The sequence below is a fragment of the Equus quagga genome, chromosome 4, assembly GCF_021613505.1.
Source record: "Equus quagga isolate Etosha38 chromosome 4, UCLA_HA_Equagga_1.0, whole genome shotgun sequence".
Taxonomy (NCBI): Eukaryota; Metazoa; Chordata; class Mammalia; order Perissodactyla; family Equidae; genus Equus; species Equus quagga.
This window is the reverse complement of record NC_060270.1, coordinates 113,983,877-114,005,233: the sequence shown is the minus strand read 5'-3', so window position 1 is coordinate 114,005,233 and position 21,357 is coordinate 113,983,877. Positions and strand designations below refer to the sequence as shown.

General features: G+C 38.1%; 1 protein-coding gene across 4 annotated transcripts in view; it reads left to right on the top strand.

Annotated features, from left to right (window-relative positions):
* CHN1 (chimerin 1) overlaps nucleotides 1-21,357 on the top strand; it is a 192,271-nt gene that overhangs the window by 35,207 nt on the left and 135,707 nt on the right. For all 4 annotated transcript variants that reach the window (XM_046659708.1, XM_046659709.1, XM_046659706.1 and 1 more), the window contains one exon: nucleotides 15,838-15,876. In XM_046659708.1, the coding sequence (XP_046515664.1) occupies nucleotides 15,838-15,876 (39 nt within the window). The remainder of the gene's footprint in view (nucleotides 1-15,837; nucleotides 15,877-21,357) is intronic.

Genomic DNA, 21,357 nt, shown 5'->3' with positions numbered 1-21,357 from the left:
GGGCTTGAAATCTTATCAGATAAATGTTGGCTGGAGTCAGATTGGACAGCTTTGGCTCCACGTCACATAACACTTTCTGTTAAACTGTTTGCCATTCATCCTACAGAAAACGTTCAGTACCTTAGGAAATGCTCATTGCGGAATGACAAAAAGCAGTGTTACTCTGTAATGGCTTAGGTTATGGCAGCTTACATGTTCTGAAAACTGTCTGTGAAAATCTTACTGGTGGCATCTACATTTCTGTTCCTAGAAATTTCCTTAATATGAGGTACCTCAAGAATCAAGTTAAAATTTTTTTTTTTGCGCTAATAATAGTAACAGCTGATGTTAGTTTGTCCAATTGACTTGCCCAAGGTGAGACTCACAATTAGTAAGTGCTAGTAAAAGCAGGTGTCCAAACCCCCACAGCCCGCACTCGTAACCATTGCTCTGCACTGCCAAAGCTCGTAGCACCAAGTGGGGCAGGTCCTCATCGTCAGTCCTGAAACTCACACCAGCCTCCTCTTTCTCCTAAGTGCCCAGAGGTGAAGCGCCTAGACATCCCTGTTCTTTTGCTCGTTTGCTATGTTCATAGAGAAATATCCCAGAACATTGTTTCAGTCATTGATTTTCCTGACCCTGATGGATGTATTCTCAGCTTCTGCTCCAGGCTTCTGACCTTCCTCAGAAAACTGTGTTTTGTGACTGGGGTTCAAGCAGCCTAAGTTGGTCCATTGCTGTCATGCAAGAAGACCACAGTGCTCTGTGGAAATTAAAATACTAATAGCTGTGTTTCATATGCATGTTTTCTGTTTTATGATCTAGCAAAATGTTGAGTCACTGTAGTTCTGCACACCATATGTTGAAGCATGGGCTGTGATAGAAAGCAGCCACGATTGGACAGCAGCCCACTCGACTCTGGAAAATACCATTTTCCATTGCTGCAGATATTATGCATACTAAGAGGTTATGTTTTTCTATTTCTGGTTTTCCATATGCATAACTGAGTCAGAATTTTTCAAACCTTCTCTCTCATAGGATTATATAGCTGAATTCCACAGTCTCAGCACTGAACACGTTACACAGACGAGCACTAACGTAACTTTATGGCCTCTCTCCCTGCCTCCCAGTAAAATAAGGAGAACAGCTCCGAGATTTCACCTTACTTTCTCTGCCTTAACTTCCATTGTTTGTCTGAATGCTATCTTGTTAAAACTATGACCACTGCTCTGCCACCCACTTCACCTTCATTTTTCCTTCCCAGTCCTAGATCACTCGTTTTTTAAATCATCCCTAACAAGAGTGATTCATGGTTTAAGTATTATAGGAAGTGCAAGTGTCAAGATCGTAGAAAGCATATCTACATATTCCTACAGGAATTTTTAGCTTAGGAAAATTAGAAGTTGGGAAGGGATTAGTGTTCCTGACCTTACAGGACTCTTTCAAAAAATGCAGCCAATAAGTGCCTTTCTTGTTACTAAACCAATCAAGATAATGAAGCTTCAAGCTATCACCCTACTGTGGGCCTGAGAGGAGGCACTGCTTGGAGCTGATAGATTTAATGAGGTGGAAACTCTCTTTGGACATGGGGACCAGAGAATATCCTAAACATTTCATTGAAGGTTATACTCAGGCTTGAGCTACAGGGAAACCAACAGCAGCAAGAAGACTTGAATAGCATCATGAATGAACCTGACCATAAGGGATACAGCTTGTCTCTATTGTCCTTGGAAGCTGGTCTTGAAGCTAAATAAACATCTCAGGGTTTTATTATCCATTCTTCAGCCTAGTGGTAGTTGTTGTACCCTTGTGGACTACACTTGAAATATTTCCTCAAACATCTGCGTTCTGCCTTTGAGAAGTTGTCCTGGCCTTTCTTCTGCTCACGCGAACCTGCTTAGGTTGTCTCCCTTCAGTCCCCAACCCATAGGGCTTTGTAATTTGGCTCCTTCTTATGGCCTTGATATTTTTCAATGTAGTCACCTGGCTTGGCATGTTTGCCTTGTTTCTAAATTGGTGTCCTTTTATAATATCGTCAGTAGTAGTTAGGAGCTTGCGATCTAGAGTCATGTGATCTCCGCTCACGTACTGGCTCTGCTCCTTGTGACTTTAAACAAATGCCTTGATCTCTCCCCCGTGCTGGTTTTCCTATCTATAAAATCGTGATTGTAATAATACCTGCTTTATAAGGGTGTTGTGAAGCATAAATGAAATAAGTGTAAAAGCATTTAGCAAGAGCCCAGCACATTCTAAGTGTTCACTGCCTCAAAATGTACTGCTATCTCCTAGTTATTATCTTAGGCCGGTGGTTCTCCACCTTTAATCTCAGGACCCGTTTACACTCTTAAACGTTATTGAGGGACCTAAGGAACATTTGTTTATGTGGGTTGTATGTATTGCTGTTTACTGTATTTGAAAGTCAAATTGAGAAATTAAAAAAAAGATCAATTGAATTAAGAATAATGATAATAAACCTATTACGTGTTAGCAAAAATAACATTTTATGAAAAATATATTTTTAAAAAGAGTGGCATTCTTTCTATTTTTTACAAGCTCTTTAATGTCTAGCTTAAAAGAAAGCTAATATCTAATCATCTGTGGCAGTATGTTTTGATTGTAACAAGTGAAGAAAATCTGATCTCGTAAAGATATGTCGGAAAAGAGGGAAGTATTTTAATAATATTTTCAAATAGTTGTGTATATTCTTTGATACTCCACTAAAGCTTGACAAGTGGTAGTTTCTTAAAGGTCAGTTACAGCGTAGACTCTGAAACCATGTCATTGAACATTTTGTGCTCTGTTACGTTAAAATCCATTGGTCTAACTTGTACTTTGACTGGATCTTTTACCCACGCATTTGTCATTTTGAAAATATTAGTGCCCTAAGTTAGGCGAATCTTCCAAATGTTAACATGTTTTATTATACAATATATTAACAAATCGCTTTCTTTAATATCACCATCGATTTCGTCGGAAAAGTCTTTAAATATTAACAAACTGTCAAGTTCATGGTCATGGATACAAGTTTCCCTGAATTATAATTTTCACTTGAAAGCTTGAATTTTATGTCTGGCAGTAAATACTGTCGGTTGTTTTCCTTGAAGTGACAAGCTCACTCTGTTCATTTTCAAGAAAATATCTGCCAAATATCTAAATCTGAAGAGTTGTAGTTTGTCAGTCATTCTTTCCAGTGAACTGGTGTTTATGAAAATTGCAGCTAGTTCCGCTCCCAACGTGCATGATCTTATGTGTGCTTTTTCTCAAGACACCATGATACATCATGATGCAGCAGATGCATCTTATGCACACGGCCCAGTTTGTCATACGGAATATTAAAAAGACATGTGCTGAAGGGCCAAGATTTAATAAAATTAGTACTTTTTAAACTGCTTCATCAAGGACATTCTTAAGTGAAACTGAATTTTTTTTAAGTGATGGCTTTATGGTGGTGAAGAATACAGTGACAATTAATACAGTTGTTGCCACTGCATTGTTTTGTGCTGAGATGCCAGCAGTTTCACCACCTCAGCTTTTGCACTGCCAGTACAAATGTCAGTCCGGTGAAAAAGGCAAATAACTTCTTAGTATAATTATGAAAATAGTTTTGACCCACACACCCCCCTGAAAGAGTCTCAGTGATCCACAAGGGTCCACAGACCACACTGAGAATTGCTGTTCTAGGTATTAAGGATAGAGCAGTGTGAAAAACACTAAAGAATCCCTTCCCTCATGAAGCTTACATTCTAGTGGAAAGAGATAAACAAAAAGCAACACAATTTGGTAAAATGTTAGCGTTTTAGATAGGGATAAGTACTAAAGAGGGAAAAAAACAGGTGATTATGAATTGTCAGGGGAATTTGAACTTTTTTGATAGGGTGACAGAGAAGGCCTCACTGAGAAGGTGACTTGAGTACAGAAGTGAAGCAGGTGAGGGAGCAAGTCATAGAGTTACCTGCGGGGGGGGAACATTCCAGTCTGAGGGAACAGCCAGGGGGAACTGTGTCTCGTATGTTTGAGGAATGGCAAGAAAACCAAAGAGACTGGGGAAGAGTGGGTGAGGGGAAGAGAAGTAGGAGCTGAACTCAGCAAGGCAAGAAGGACACATCGTCTAGGTCTCGGAGCTCAGTGCTTCTGAACAATCAGGCGCATGCATGTCACCTGGGGATCTGGTGAAAATGCAGATCCTGCTTCATAGTTGGGTCCTGCGGTTCTGCATTTCCAACAGATGACGAGATAATGCCAAGGTTGTGGTCCTCTTTGGACAGCAATCTCGTAGGCAGTTGTAAAGAGTTTGGCTGTTATTCTGAGTGACGCAGGAAGCCATTGGAGAGAATTTAGTGGAAGAGTGTCATGTTCTGACTTATGTTTTAACATGATCAGCCATAAATATTAATAACAGTAGTGGGTCTGTAATCCCTTTTCCAAAACCCTTAGTAACAGATATGTGTTAGAATTCAGAATTTTTCAGATTTTAGAAAAGATAATACATTTCATATGTATATTGTATATTTTATAACACCCAGCAGTGTCTTGGACATCACTCTGTAATCGCACATTAATATTTCTGCGATGAAACGAATGAGCAGTCACACCCAGTGGAATAAGTAAAGACTGAAAATATTCTCAAATCCATTCTGGTGAAGTTTTTGCTATCAAATGAGTTATAAAGAATTTAAAAAATACTTTTAGGTTCAGGTTAGACCAGGATTTGCTGCCAAATGAGTTATAAAAATGCTTTCACTTTTCAAAGCATTTGGATTTAGAATTGAGGAAAGGTGGGCCTTTGTTGCTGCTACACTTTCAGTTAGTCACTCCTTGTGTCCCCACACTGCAAGAGCTTCTTTTAGACAAAGAGGTCCATGACATGTTGATTTTAGGCCTTGTTGGGTGCAACTGTTGGCAAGAGAGACCACAGCCCCAGCCCTTTCATGCCCTGGTTCTGCTCTCAAAGGAAGCAGAAGAGGTACCTATCAATTTGGAATACGAGTTCTCATTTCTAAAGAGTTTATCCATCTTGGCAGCCTATACTGTCATGTGTGCAGTCAAAACACGGTTAATTAAAACATGCTGAGCATTTCATTATACCTTGGGATAGTTAGCCTGTGCTTAGAATTACCCAACTCTGCTCATTTGTGGTTGACACAATATTACTTCCATATCTGACTTTGCTTTCTTTCCTACAGCTGTGAGCTGCCTGGTTCCGCATTTGGTTCTGCATCTTGTAATCTAAAGCATACTTCTCTGTGTTCTTCAGAATCCACTTTTTTCTTTTTTTAAGTGATTGATTGGTTTTCCCAGAGAAGTCCTACTTAAAAGAAGTGCATTAGGAAATTATCATAAAACGAGGGGTGCAATCTTTTCCTATCTCAGTTATCTGTGATGGCAAAGTATTGGTAATAGGAGTGTTATTTCTCTTTTCCCCATAGAATTTCACTTAAGGGTTAGTATGCTCTGTTTTCTGAGTACCTGTCCTCTTGGTAAAGTTGGAAAACACTGATGTAAGGCAAGACTTTGAAACGTTGCTGTTTTAATACTTGCTGGCAAATTGACACATTGACTCCCATCACTGGGGAATCCTAACTATTCTATGAGTTTGTGTCAAACAGCAATGCACGTTCTAATAAACATATTCCGTTGTATACTCTAAGCCTGAGAATATGGTGATGGATTCCTTTTCCAAGGGCAAGGGTCCAAGTGAGTCATTGCTACAAAACTATGTTGGTGTATGGGAAATGAATGGGTTAGGAATAATTTGTCTCAAAGGATGAATAACAACAAGGAGAAAAACACTGTTTTCAATTTTTCCTTTAAGAACAGAACAAGGAGGATATATACTGTGTTGGCTGAAGGAGGTGCAGGCATTTGAGACAATTGAGTTCTAGTTCTTAGGTAACTGACTAGGAAGATCCCTGCTGAAAGTTTAGTTTTATATGGTTATTTTCCAGAAGTTATATTTATAAAAAGTAAAAATTCTGTGAAGAGTTTTCATGTGGTTTACATTTTTAATATCTGTAACTTCAATTGCTCTGGATGGTTAAAAGTCTAAGTTGTTGGATATGAGAAAAGTATTCATCAGGTATATATCCTTTTTGTGTGTATAGTGAAATGTATATACCATATAGTATATTCTTTTATTTTTTCCTTTTTCTCCCCAAAGCCCCCCGGTACATAGTTGTATATTTTAGTTGTGGGTCCTTCTAGTTGTGGCATGTGGGATGCCGCCTCAGCGTGGCTCGATGAGTGGCCCCATGTCCGTACCCAGGATTCGGAGCGAGGGAACTTAACCACTCGGCCATGGGGCTGGCCCCCATATGGTATATTCTTTTAAGGATGAATTACAGGACTTCATAAAAAATGAATTTATTACAGTTTAATTTTAAACAGGTGAGATACAGAGAGGTCAAGGAGAAGGATATGCTTTACGGCCATTGCTGAATTTTGTGTATTCTGTTTTTCATGGCAGAGAGTTTTAGGAAATGTATCGTGTCATCAAAGGTGAATTTTTTTACTTACCTAACAAAATCCATTGGGGAGCCAGGGGGGAATGTTGAGTAGTTACTGAGAGTCTTGGCAGGAACTAAACCTCTTTTCCACGTTCTCTGTGAGAAACCTTGTGATTAAGTGGGCATATCTGAGAACTTTGTGTTAATGTGCCAACATGCTAGGATAAACATTGTTGGAAATTATCAAATCCTTTAAAGAGAAAACCTCAGAGAGATATGACTTGTTGTCTGGAAGAAGAAATAGTAGGTTGGAAAATGACAACCTTTACTTTGAATTGAGTCAAATGACCCAGTTCCTGTGTATAGCTTTTTGTTTCCAAGAGTTTAGTGAAAAAATCTGAGTAAGCAGAAGGACCTAGTTTGTGTAGTCTGCTTGCGAGGTCTGCCAAGTTGGTTAGAGGAAACATTGCTTAGGTCTTTAATAAAAGGCCAAGCTCGAGTCTGAAAAAGGAGAGGTTTCCAAGTTTGGTTCACATTTCATTTAGGAGGCTTTCTTGACCCAAGCGATGGGTCCATGGTGGAGAGTTGAGCACCACATTTGTGAAATATTTGTTTTTGGAGATCTTTGATGAAGTTACATGTGAGCACTGTAGTTGCACTGTCTCAGGAGTTTTTTTTCCATATATTAATAGTTCTGGGTCATTATTCTCTGAAGAATTAAAAACAATTATCTTCGGTTTTAAAAATGGTTTATTTTTGTCAGAATTGTATCGTGACACATCAGTTTTCAACTTGAAGCAGTTTTAAATGACTTTGTTTCTTCCGAGGGTGAATTTAACTGACCTCATTTGGCCATAACTTTGCACAGGGAATTTTAATTGTCTTAGTTGAAAAGCTTACTTTGCATGTTTTGAAGCATTTTCCAGGAAAAAAGTTTAGTCAGGCTCTGAGGTATCTAGAAACCTAGCAAAGCTCTTTTTTATTTGTTTCTTCATTAGTTTAGAATTGTGTGTGTTATTATAAGCCTTTTAATTTTTACTGTGAGTTTTTGTATTCCAAGAAATGTATTTCTTTTGGAGTAAGAAGTTTGGTTTTCTTTCAAGTATCAACAGGAGTAATTGTTTGATATTCATTGTGAACTTTATGCCCTTGTTCTGTGAAAAGATCACTTTATAGGACAGTAGAGTTGGGGACCCCAAGCATCTCACTCTTGTTATGCCAGAATTTGGTACAGAAATAGGACAGCAGCAGGTAGGCATGAGTGAGGATGCCTTGCATTTTCTGATGAAAGCAGGACAGGAAATCTTTTGCCAGTTGGTTGAAGGTGAGCCTTCATTTGAAGGGAAGAAATGCTCTTTTTGTTATCGATAAATGTCATTCTTTTTACAGAAATCAAAATTGTTAATTTTCAAACCAAAGGCAATCTGAAACAAACGTGCTTTAAGACATTAATCATACAGTTTTTTGCATGTTCGTGCATCATTAGTCTAAACCTCATTTAAAATGCACCATGGTCCTCTTTGAGAAAGTCCATTATATTGTTAAAAAGTTATAAAAGCCTTTTTGGTTTGAGCCTAAAACATTAAACAGGTTAAATTTAACTTTCTGATCTGTTCTAGACTGGACTATTTATTTTTTGAAGTAAAAAGTTAAGCAGGTTTGTACTTCATCAGAGGAATATTGTTCTAAACCAAAGAAGTCATAAGACATAACTGTATGGTGCTACACAAAACTGTGTAATAAAAAGAATGAAATATTTTTTTTTCAGAGGTCAGTCATTTTCAACAACATTTGTAGATATATTGGATGTAAATAGGATCTAATTGGAGAGAACATAAAGATTTACTCAATCATACAAAGTTTTAAATTAATCTAAACATTAAGAACATTAGGGTATTTATAAGTAGATTTAATCTTGCCAATCAATAAATGAACCACTTTAAGTACCCCCCATAGCCCTAATATTGTAAATTATAATATCATATCAAAGATAATGTCCTAGATATATTTTACTAAGATTTTTTTAATCCTTGCCTAAAGGTACAGATAAGTATCTTAAAATTTTTAATATTTAAAGGAAAAATAAATGTCCTGAAAATATTTAGAGAAAAAAACATAAAAGACAATTATAGGCAAAAACAAATTTAACACGAAATCTTGCTTAAAATCTATATCTTTGAGTTTGAAAAAGCAAGAAAAAATTGGAATCATTTTTCATAAACATGGTAAAGTTTGCAAAAGTAAGATTTCCTTGACTTGCAATTCTAGCAATTAACCAAAAGTGAAAGAGAATTTAATTAAGAAACTGTTCTCTTTTCCATAATGAATGCTTGCTATTCAGCAGATTGTTCGAACAGGGAGGAGAGGTAAATGAAGACCTCCACAGAGACTCTGGGGGGGAATTCAAAGACTGTAGAAGAAGATTGTGCATTTATTTATTAGATGTAAATTCCCTAGGAAGGTCATAGTTGATTTCTAAGCCTCTCAGGCTGGGAATATGATTTCGTGGATAGTGTCTTCAACACATCTTTTATTTCAGCCACTCTGCATTATTTGCAGTTCCTCAAACACTTGCTGAACGTTTTTGTTCCTGTGCCCTTATTCTCTGGGTTCCTTCATTTAGAAGGTTGTTCTTCCTCTTACTTCCAGTCTCCTTCCCTTAACCCCTTGACTACAAGTCATCTGTCTTTCAGAGCCCTTGTCGGATGATACCACCTCTGGTTTGTTTTTCTTGGCACTCTGGCCAAAAGTGATTCCTCTTTCCTTCTATTCTTTCATCAGTTCAGCAAATTCTTACTTACTGGGGACCTATTCTTGTCGGGCATCTTGACAAGATGAAGGTTATTATACTCTTATGTACTACTCTTATTATATCACCTTGTTTGTAAATAATAACATCCATCTAATTTTCCTTACTGCCCTTGAAGGCATGAACTATATCTGGACTCACCTTGTTACTGACACTCTTGTTCATAGAAGGTGTTTAATACATATTTGTTGAAGAATGAAACTTTCTGATTCTTTCAACATTTCTGTATGCCGGCATAACTTTGAAATTTGTGTAAAATTATCTTTTGTGTAGATATGAAAAGTATTACTGACAGTTAAAGGCAATGGAGAAAAATCTTTCTTTTTATCTTCTGAGATTCACCCTGAGCTTACATCTGTTGACAGTCTTCCTCTCTTTTTTCTTTTCCTCCCCAAAGCCCCAGTACATAGTTGTATATTCTAGTTGTAGGTCCTTCTAGTTCTTCTCTGTGAACCGCCACCACAGCATGGCTGTTGACAGACGAGTGGTGTGGTTCCATGTCTGGAAACTGAACCCGGGCCGCCGAAGTGGAGCGTGCCAAACTTTAACTGCTATGTCAGCAGGGCTGGCTCTGGAGAAAATCTTGTAATGGATTTTGTGGATATGTTCTTAATTTAAACACTCATCCATGCCATGCTAAGATTATTTTAAGTGTCTGTCCCTGAGTTTTTTAAGAAGGGCTGTCATTCTCAATCATGCTCTAGTGATGGAAGTCTGTCATATTTATGTGCCTGGTCTGGGTGGATTTTCTGACAGAATCAAAAAGAGGTGATGGGAGGAGCCCTTGAGACCTCCAGCTGAAGGCAGATCACAGACTTTTGGTGTTATTGGGCCTTGATAACTTCCTTTGAACAAGCTCAAGGACTTTGAACTGCTAAAAGAACTCATGATTTCCTCTCTGTTCTCTTCTTAGTTAACTTTTGTATTTCTTCTGTTAGATGAAATGTTTCTTACCCCACCTTACCCCATATCCTAGATATCCCAAGGAAATCATGATTTGAAACAACTGTTCTCAAAGTAAGTGCTGGGGACCCCTGGGGGCCCCCGACATTTTTCAGAGTTTCCATGAAGTCAAAACTCTTTTAATAATAATAATAAGACATTATTGGCCTTTTTCACTCTCATCCTTCACAGTATCTAGTTGAATCTTCCAGAATGTACATGGCACGTGATATCACAACAGATTGAATATGGAAGCAAATATAAGAATCCAGCTGTGTTCAATTAGACATTAAAGAGATTTACAAAATGTAAAACAAATTTTTTGTTTTGAAAAATAGTTATTTTTCATAAAATGTTATAAGATATGGGTTTATTTTTTAATAAATTAGCAAATACTATTAAAATTTCTCAGTTTTAATTTCTAATATGGTTAATATCAGTAGATATTAAACGTTCCTTAGAATCCAAGCTTTTAAAACCAAAATGTTTGAAAGCTACTGGTTTAAAAGATTTAAAATATTTAGGGGGCTGGCCTCATGGACAAGTGGTTAAGTTCGTGTGCTCCACTGCAGGCAGCCCAGTGTTACGTCGGTTGTTGCATCGGTTCGAATCCTGGGCACGGACATGGCACTGCTCGTCGAACCACGCTGAGGAGGCATCCCACATGCCACAACTAGAAGGATGCACAGCTAAGAATATACAACTATGTACCGGGGGGCTTTGGGGAGAAAAAGGAAAAAAATAAACTCTTTAAAAGATTTAAAATATTTAAAGAGAATGGACTTTCTAACAGATTAAAAGGTGAACTCCTTTTGATGTAGTCAAGGTGTCTTCAAACTGAAATATATCAGTTCTGCTGGTTTCCAATTGTTGGGCATTTAAGTTGAATCCAGTTATTTAGTCTTAAAAGTAATAGTGCAGTAGTAGTATTCTGCATTAATGTTTTCCTAACATCCTTATTTACTTTACAATAAATTTGTAGAAATAAAACTGCTGGGTCAAAAGGTATGCAGAGGAACTGACATGACCTGTTATGTAAATTCAGGGGCCAATATTTTTTCTATTAATCAGTGCCCCAATTAGCAGGAAATTTGGTATCTTCCTCTTTACGCAGTCTCCTCTCCTCCAAGTTTGAATGCCAGGAAGCTGGCTCAGTCCCAAAGTGGTCCATTCTCTTCCAGATGCCCAAAAGAGAACTACAGTTTAATGGTACACTGGTTATCTTCCTTCTCTTTATCACTTTCTCTCAGTGTTTAAGACCAGCCCTGTACTGTTTGTTGATAGTTGCTTGTCTAACGCTGCTAGGATGCCCTTTTTGGGCAGACCTGGCTCAGGTCAAAGTAGTGACCCAATTGGAGGTCAGGATTGCGGTTTGTTAGTTTACATGCTTATATTCAACGATTCAGTGTGCCAGGAGGCTGAGGTCAGAGAAACTTTTGGCATCATGCTGGGCCAGAATCTGTCGTCCTTAATAAACCTATAAGCCCTTTGTATGACCCTGGACCACCAGTTTCAATCAACCCATCTTCAAAGTCATTTTATTTCAGGAGTGTCTCTGCCTTTTCTTGCCAGTGGAACTTGGTTTGGGCTATGAGTTTCTGCTATGACAGTGCTCCTTAACTGTGAATCTGAGGAATCAAAGATTGGGTAATGTTTCTTCCCTTCCAGAAGGATTTAGGGTACTGGAGAATTGGTCTCCCCAGCTCTGGCAACTAATTCTACATATCAAGAGGTTGAGGCATGTTTTTCTAAGCCGTCAACTTCCCCTCCCAGTGGGCCCCTTTCCCTTGAGTCCTGAGGACAGTGGTGCCCACCCTTTGCCTAACATGGTCAACAAAAAGATCCATGCCGAGGTGACCTGAGGTCTCCACCTCTAAACATAAGAAAGAGAGTCGTAATTTTTAAATGTTCCCCTTCAAAGAGCATCTCATTTAAGCTCTGCCTTAACAGATGTCTGTGATATACTTTTAAAGGCTTGTGATAGGTAGTGCCAGTTGCTCTCCAGAGAGGTTGTGCCAGTTTATACTCCCATCAGCAAAAACTGGATTGCTGGGAAGAGACTTTTAAAACCCAAACTGTACTCTTAACTGTCACTAATAATTAGAACTGTTATAATGTTAAAGGAATCTCAAACTTTTCTCCCAGCATGTCTTGGTTATTTGGCCACCCAATTGTGATCTGTAGCGTCTTGAATAAACTCTTCTGTAATAGAGGAGATGTACAGGGAAGAACAAAATAAGAAGAAAATGCATGGCTGAAGTCGTTAACAGTGGCCTGAGGCCAATAGGGTAATATCATTGTGTTTTTAAACTCACTTCTGGTGAAGGCAGGAGAGGGTACTCATTTACTAAAGGTCTCCTAAGTGTAAGGTGCCTTATGTCTAATACCTAATTTAATCCTCATAGCACACCTGTGTTGTTACTATTCCCATTTTAGATGAGATTGTTACTCTATTGTATAGATAAAGAAATTAAGATTCAGAGAAGTAGTAAATTTCCTAAAGTCACACAGAGGTGAAGGTTGATGTTCATCTGAGAAAGCCCTCTCTAGGACTAGACAGACAATTCCCCAGAGACAGGACTTGAAGTATTAGCCTCTTTGTCTCTCACCTTCTCCAAAGTCAAAGTCCATGAGGCCCCCACTGCTCAGCTGCAGGCTTTGCACAGGGTTTCCAAGGAGTTAGGGCCACTACAAAGTCAGAGGGCACAGTCCTGGAGACTTTCCTCGCTTCTGACACCAACTGCAAGCTGGAGGGGTTCCCCCAAATCGCCCTCAGGTTCAATAATCCGCTAGAAGGACTCACAGAACTTGTTAAACGCTGTTGTACTCAGGGTCATGGTTTATTACAGGGAAAGGATACAGATTAAAGCCAGCCAAGGGAAGAAGCACATAGAAGGTAGAGTCCAGGAGAGAAGTGGAGCTTCCCTCGTCCTCTCTGTATCGAGTCAGGATGCATGCTCTTCCCACATGGATGTATGACAGTACCCATGGAGTATTTCCAACCAAGGAATCTCTCCCAAGCCTTGAGTTCACAGTTTTTGTGGGGGCTTTGTTACGCACACATGGCTGACTGACTGCCCATGTGGTTGATTTCAGTCTCCAGGTTGACTGACACTGTGTGACCCAAAACCCCGCCCTACATCACGTTGTTACTCTGGTTAGCCCAAGGCTCCCAGGCAAGGACAAGTGTCTCTTAGGAGCGGGGGGCAGAAACTAGACCTCTTTTGGAATGAGGTTAAATTCTTTACTACACTGGGTTCCAGCCTGGTTGAGCGCCCTCCCGCTTCTTGACCACCCATGGTGTCTTCCACACAGTGGGTCAGGAGGTGCCTGGTCACTGCAGCTTATGCTGTTCACACCCTGGCAAGGAGGCCGAGACACACGTGGAATATGGGCTAGTACCGAGACAGTGAGTGCACACTCTCCTCTTAAACCCTGAACCAGTTTAGGATTAAAGACAATGTAACAGCGTTCATGTGTCCTCAAAGAAATCATAAAATGGCTTGAATGCTTGCAGGCAAAATTTTCCTAGTATTAAAAACATATAATTGAATTAATTATAATTTACTTAAGACAAATCTCAATATAATTAACCCCCTAAATACACTCAAACACCCCCCCCCCAGCAAAGAAAATATGTGTATATCTATGTATCTCTGTGTGAAGGTCATATTTCATCCTAACTTTATGTCATTACTAGGCAAGTTCACCTGAGTTGGCAGTTTTCCTTAATAATTGCTCATTCATGTACACAGTCAGTCCTCATTGTTCATGATTCTGCTTTTGCAAATTTACTTACTTGCTAGCATTTATTTGTAACCCTAAAATAAATACCTGTGACACTTTCGTGGTCATTTGCCAACATTCGCACAGTGGCAAAATATTTGAGTTGCATGACCCACAGATTCCCAGCTGAAGTCGGACCAGGTGACTCTCTCTCTGCCTTCTTTGTTTCCGCTCTCATACTCTAAAGTGTTTTTTCCGTAGTCTATTTAGTGCCACATTTTTTGCATTTTTGTGTGTTTTTTTATTGGTGATTTTGTTGTTTAAAATGGCCCTCAAGCATAGTGCTGAAGTGTTCTCTGGTGTTCTAAGAGCCAGAAAGCTGTGATATATGTTATGGAGAAAACACGTGTTAGGTAAGCTTCATTGAGGCATGAGTTACAGTGCTGTTGGCTGTGAGTTCTATGTTAATGAATCAACAATATATACTAAATAAGGTGTCTTTTAAACAGAAACACACATGAAACAAGGCTATGTATTGGTTGGATGATGAAAATGTCCAGAGGCTCACGGGAACCTAACTTGGTTTCCCTTAGGAGCAGTGGTTCAGTGTTTGTTAATTCAGTGTTTTTGATGACTTTATAGAATATAGCTACCTCAAATAGGGTCAACTGTATTTGCTGCATTACTTCATTATTCATTTATTCATATAATCTTTTATTCGTTTTTTGAGAAAACATATTTGAACACTTCTATTGGGTGTCAAGCGTTTTGTACATGACTTAGAATTTCCCTTTTATGTCCTTACACTTATCGTTAGTAGTCTTGGTGTAGCCCTACTGACTCAAAATGTTTGTGTGGTTTATGATAACACATCATAAAGGAAGTGTGGGATTGCATCTTAAAGTTTGGGAGTTGGAGGCTGAACGTTTCGAGTCTATGACCATTTTTACTTGAACTACATATGCTAGATTGCACCTTCTCAATAAACGTTCCAGGAATTTTCCTGCCTCCTTGGAGACCAAATTTTAAGGATCAGATTCCTAATGGGTTCATGTTGGATGCCAGCAGAGCCAGGTAATGTGGCTGGGCCACACCTTCCCACAGCAAAATCCTGTGTCTGGTGGTTTGGATACCTGGCCTTGCAGGCAGAGCTTGTGGCTGGCAAAATTATTCCTCACCTGTGCTTTACTGAGAAGCCAGACCACACTGGCCCCTCTCCTCTCTCTGATCCCTCCATCTCCCTCATGTGTTTGTATTTCCATCTCTTTCCACTGCCTCTTCACACCATCTCCTACATCCGCACTCCAGCAGAGTGAGGGGAAATGTGCTTCAAGAGCAGATGTCCGCCGCGTGTTCTTTGTGGCTCCCCGGGTACTCTCCCTTCTATTGGAGCGTTTCTCATTTCCTGGCTTTGATTGTCCAGGATGTGTGAGGACTAAGACCTGCACCTTGCTGCTCTGTTCTCCTGATGTTATGAAATCAGTTACAGTGGAATCCCCCCAATATGATGGGGGGAAATACAGAAATACATTTCTGAGGATTAAAATTACCTGGTCAATTTGACTAAAAAGGAAAAATTCCAATGACTTCATGGGTCTTTCAATGAAATGATCATGGAATCAAGCCCAAAGAAACAAAGACTTTATTGACTTTTACCTCAGTGACTGTAAGAAATGAGTGCCAGCAGTAAAAATTAACCTTGATGTTTTTATGTGATAAGCAGTTGAAGAAATACAATAACTTTCTTTGGACATCTTTGTAAACTGCTCTCCAAGAAAGTAAGGACCAAGACTGAAAAACCTTGGAATGCCCTTTAGTGCCTAGCACAATGCCTAGGACAATTAGACCTCAACAAATATATTAAATGAATTAATGATTAAAATATCTCATTTAAAATATAAATATTCAGTCATGTTAATTTGTTGTTTATTCTTTCAGATACAGATGAATATAGACCTCCTGTTTGGAAATCTTACTGTAAGTATACAAGTAATTTTAAATTGAGTGGGTTATAGTGCTTCATAAGTAATATAAACATATTAGGATCATTAGATAGGAAGATTCATTGCATTTTGTACCCATTATTGAAAAATTAATTCACAGCAGGATTTGGGAATAGCACAGAAGTAATTGTGAAGAAACAGGAGTGTTTCCACGAAGTCTGTGTGTGGTTTGCATGTCTGGCTGCGTTTCCTCCCTGTGACCTTGCACGGAATTCCATATGGAGCTTGAGCCCTCTTATCGACAGTGGCCGAGGAAAATAACGCAAGGAGAAGCTAAGAATTCAAGCAATCTATTTATTCTCAGATCCTGATTATTTATATGAAAAAAGGAATATAGATGATGATAAGTCGGGGGGCTATCTCTATAGTTTGAATGGCTAAAAAGAGGCAAAAAAAAAAGTGTTCTTTTTTTTTGGAAATTGATTTCCCAAATATAAATGAGAGACATATGAATTCTGTATTGCTCTTTAAATTTTGCATTAGAATAAAAATCTCTTCAAAGAGTCTAGGTTCTTAGTCATTTATTTTCCCTTCCTTGTTTCCTAGAGAATATTATTTCATCAAGTAAAAGATAGTTCAGATTTTTTAAAAGAGGAAATAGGGTTAATGTAAGCAAAATAGTTTTAAAAAGAAACCCATGCATGTACTGTTGCAGAAACCAGGACTGTAAGTTTTGTTTGTTGTGTATAGAGTTGGATAAGCAACCTAAGAAACCGGTACTTTAAATGTACATTGTTAACATCTTTGTAAATGTTGAATTATTCTAAATGTTGATATTTGTAAGTTGCTAAAATTTGCTGACCGAAGGAGCAGCAATTGGGATTCTCATTGATTTCGTGCTCCCAGAACAATAGATGGTTTTATTTTAATAGGTTGCTACTTTGGGCTAATTATAGTAAGCAAAATGTGAACAGTGTCTAAAAATATTGCCATGGATGCTTTCTCTCCCATCCCTGCTGCTGTTTCTGGGGAGTGTATTTCAAAGAATGTATAAAAATGGCTAATGTTCTCTACCTCCAAAAGATTTTGTCTCATAATCTCATTGGCTGGAAGTCTCTTTAAAATTCTTCTCTGCGTTTTCTGGTTTCAGTTTATCTTTGTTCTCTCTGCTCTAACTTGTGCTTTGCACATTTTTTATGTAAGAGCTTTTTTGAAGCCTCAGACTGTTATTGAATCATGGTGGTGATTTTTACCCCTGAAGAATATTGATTACTAAATGTAGTATATGTAGTTTATATTTTCTTTATCTTCAAATATCTTACAGTAGCTACTATTTGTCTTAAAAAATGGCATATTTCTAGAGGAAGATGGGCACAGATGTTAGCTCAGGGCCAAGCTTCCTCACACACAAAAAAAGAAAAAATGGTATATTTCTTTTTTTGGTGACAATTCTGCCACTTAGTTTTATAGTTTCTTTTAGTAACTTCAGTGCCTGAGTACACCATGTACCCCCATCATTTTATTTTATTTATTTTTAATTTTTTTTTGGTGAGGAAGATTGGCCCTGAGCTAACATCTGTTGCCAATCTTCCTCTTTTTTTTCCTCCTCAAAGGCCCAGTACATAGTTATGTATCCTAGTTGTAGGTCATTCTATTCTTCTGTGTGGGTTGCTGCACAGCATGGCTTGATGAGTGGTATGTAGCTCTGTGCTCAGGATCTGAACAAGCGAACCCCTGGCCACCAAAGCAGAGCGTGTGAACTTAACTACTCTGCCATGGGGCTGGCCTCCCCATCAGCCATCATTTTAATAGTAGAAACAGGGAGCAAATTGTTAGAATAGACTTTTAATCTTCTGAACATCAAATGAAAAAACTTCAAATTCAAGGAAATTTTATGATTAAACTGTGTTAAAGTCAAGTGGAAAGGTTCATTTTTAAAACCGATCTTGTTTGATTTTTCTTATAAAATCATGATGTTGATGTTGTCTTCCAAGAATTTGAACATGCTCAGATTTTTAACTGATAAGAAAACGTGCAAAAATTGCATTCTAACATGGAAGTAATTGTCATGATGATCATATAGATTGTTAAATGTTTGTCCAAATTCTGATCCCAGAAAAAATTGTGATTCAGGTTGAGTTTTTTAATTTGCTTTTTTGTTTGTATTCTCTTTGCCATTATCAGTTTTATGGTTTTATCTTCAGCCAGCTGTAAATAATCTCCAGTAGGGTGTTTATTAATAGTACCTTTAAAAGTTCATCTGTCCAGGAATCTGTGCATTTTAATATGAAAAGTTTTAAAGACCGACAAGCCTGTGATGCCCTTATTTCATCGTCAGAGACTGGAATTTTGAGTAACTGGGGCAGCAAGCCCTGCCCAGGACCCTTAATAGTTGAGCTGCTTTGTTTAATTCTGAGGCCAGACCTAGATAGATCTTGTTTAGAATTGATCACTGACAGTCAATTTTATGAACAGTCTTAGGGACTGACAAACCATAATGCAGTCATCATCTTCTCTGTGAAGTGACTTTAATTTTTATAATTGAAAAAAATTTCTCAATAGTAAAATCTAAATGGATTGAGATTTTTAAAAAAATCAAGGGGCCGGCCTGGTGGCACAGTGGTTAAGTGCACACGTTCCGCTTCAGTGGCCCGGGGTTCGCCGGTTCGGATCCCGGGTGCGGACATGGCACCACTTGGCAAGCCATGCTGTGGTAGGCGTCCCACGTAGAAAGTAGAAGAAGATGGGCATGGATGTTAGCTCAGGGCCAGTCTTCCTCAGTGAAAAGAGGAGGATTGGCAGCAGTTAGCTCAGGGCTAATCTTCCTCAAAAAAAAAAAAATCAAGTATGTCAGTCCACATAAGGACATATAAGCAGAACAAAAACTATTCAAAAGGTTCTGGTTGTTCCCTTATAATGTGTTACGTCTATAAAACTAAGGGGACAGTTAAATTTTAGTGTCAAGATTTGCAGCATGTTAGGTTTTTTTTTCCCTGTCTTTAGCATGGTGGGATCTGAATAGCTTTTCACAGTGAGATCTATAAGAAACTTATTTTCACTGTGATTCTGTAAGAAGTTTATTTTACCCATGCCTCTGTTCTGCTTTCCGATTTTGGTTCAACTGAGCTTGTGAAAACTTAATTCTAAATCCTTACAAGTACAAACCGATAGGAAAATAGAATTAACAAGAAGTCTAAGTTGAGGTCACTCTTTTTAAATAAATATAGTTTTATTGCTTTTTGATATATATTGCTTGAATTAAACCAGGGACCTAACATGTAATAAATGAGGCAAGTAAGCCAGGTGGGCAACTGCGAGAAAGTAGAGCGTCGATTCCCTGTCTGTAGCAGGTAGCTCATAATTAGCTCCATTTTGTTATGTTCATCTAAGACTCTGGGTCCGATGTTTCACATGTGCTGATTTTTCAAGAGAAGCTGGAATTCTTTTCTGCTTTGTTGTTGTTAAATCTCTTAAATTTATTTTTATTTTTTAATATTTTTTTTGCTGAGGAAGATTTGCCCGGAGCTAAGATCTGTTGCCAGTCGTCTTCTATTTTGTATGTGGGTTGCTGCCAGTGAGTGATGCAGGTCTGTGCCCAGGAACTGACCCCAGTCTCCTTCCACAGTGGAGTGTGCCAAACTTAACGACTAGGCCACAGGGCCAGCCCCAGGTTTCTTAATTTTTAAATGTTAAAAACGAATTTAAATTTAGAAAACAGCAAGCCAAATATAAGTGAGCCAGTTTTGACCTCAAGATACCAACTTGTGAACTCTGAACTTAACAATGTTTCTGTCTCTAAGTACTGAGAAATTCATTAAGAAGTTTACAAGCAGTGACACTTTTAAGGTGATTGGAAAATGTTAAGTACTTTAATCATATATCTTCTCATCTTGAATTTAGTTATTAATTTTTGGTGAATCACTTAATGATTGTGCAATTAAAATTTCAGCTGAATTCCAATTTAAATTACCAAAAATTCTAATCTGGGAAGGGCCTGAATTAGCTAGTCCTTATTACTTTGTATAGTTTTTTAATGATCTTTTTGATAGGTGTTCCCTGAATTCATATGTTATGTTCAGTTATACAATATCCAAAGGCCTCCCTTTATATATTATTTATTAAAAAATAAGTCTTAAAAATAGACTAACCATTGGTAGCCAATAAGGAGGCATTTATCTAAAAATTACTCCTCCTCATGAAAGAGAACTATACCCTTTGAAACTCTGATTAAAACAAAGGGTGAGATTCTCATGTGACAATATTGTTCCTCCTTTTTTCATACTGGCTTAGCTTAATGTTTGCTTACTGAATAGGTGGCTGCATTTCTGATGATAACCAGGTTCTACAGTGTTTGTACTTTGAATCAAAATCAACATTTTACTTTCTCTAGTAACTTTTAAAGTGTCCTTGTTGACTGCCATTCAATTTTCATAATTGAGTTTCCGTAAATGACAGTACCTTCCAAAGCATTTTCTTGATGAAGGAAAACAGCTGATCTTTTGAGAATTACTGATCAAAGCAGAAATGTGAACTGAATTCTCACATCTTACACGGTTAGTAATGTGGAGGAATGGACCTGAAGAAGCCTCCCTGTTTGCAAGTCATCTTTGGGCTTCTGTAGGGAGGATGGGGGTTTACACGCATCTCTGTGAGAGACGCATGCTCTCACTGTCAGGACCAGACAAAGCTGGTTTCAGTGCTCTCTTCCTTCCCTTCCCCATCTCACAGTTACTCCCTTCATATCATCTCTTTAATCTATGCACATATATTCACAGGAATATTTTTGAAAAACTAACTCTCACAATAATATGTAGGTATCTAAAACTATTTTAATGTATTACCTCTCTTAGAGATTTTTGCACCCGGGAGGAAAAGGCAAAGGAATAGATTTCTATCAGTAAAATTTCAAACATTATTAACTGAGAGATTGCTTTGTTTTTGATTTTTTAAATAATAAATCTGAATCTTCTCAGTGCCTTTTAAATTATAGCATTACTGTGGTGTTATGTTTTGGTGATGAACTCAAGATGCATCCTGGTAACCAAATATTATTGTAAAGGATTTTACGTATTAATATCAGTCAGCTACTTGTAGTAATAGCTAATCTTTATTGAGTGTGTCCTGTGTGCTGGGGACTATTTCAAGTCTTTTACATATAGTAAGTTATTTAATCCTTTCAGTAATCTATGAAGTGGAAACTACTGTTATCCCCACTTTACATATGAGGAACACTGAGGCACATTATGCGGTGTTAGTGGCAAAGCCCCAGTGTTCAAACCCCAGGTGGTCTGATTCAAGAGTTCAAATTCTTAGCCACAATGCTATATCACCTTTAGATAGCAATACATAACACTGATGTGTGTTTGTGTATATTCTCGGTATATACATTGTGTATATGCATATATGTGGTCTAGTTATATATATAGTCTAATTGTGTGTATTTATATATGTTCCTATGATATGTATGAGTGAATATGGTCAGAGATGGAGTCTGTATAATGATATCCAGTTGAAA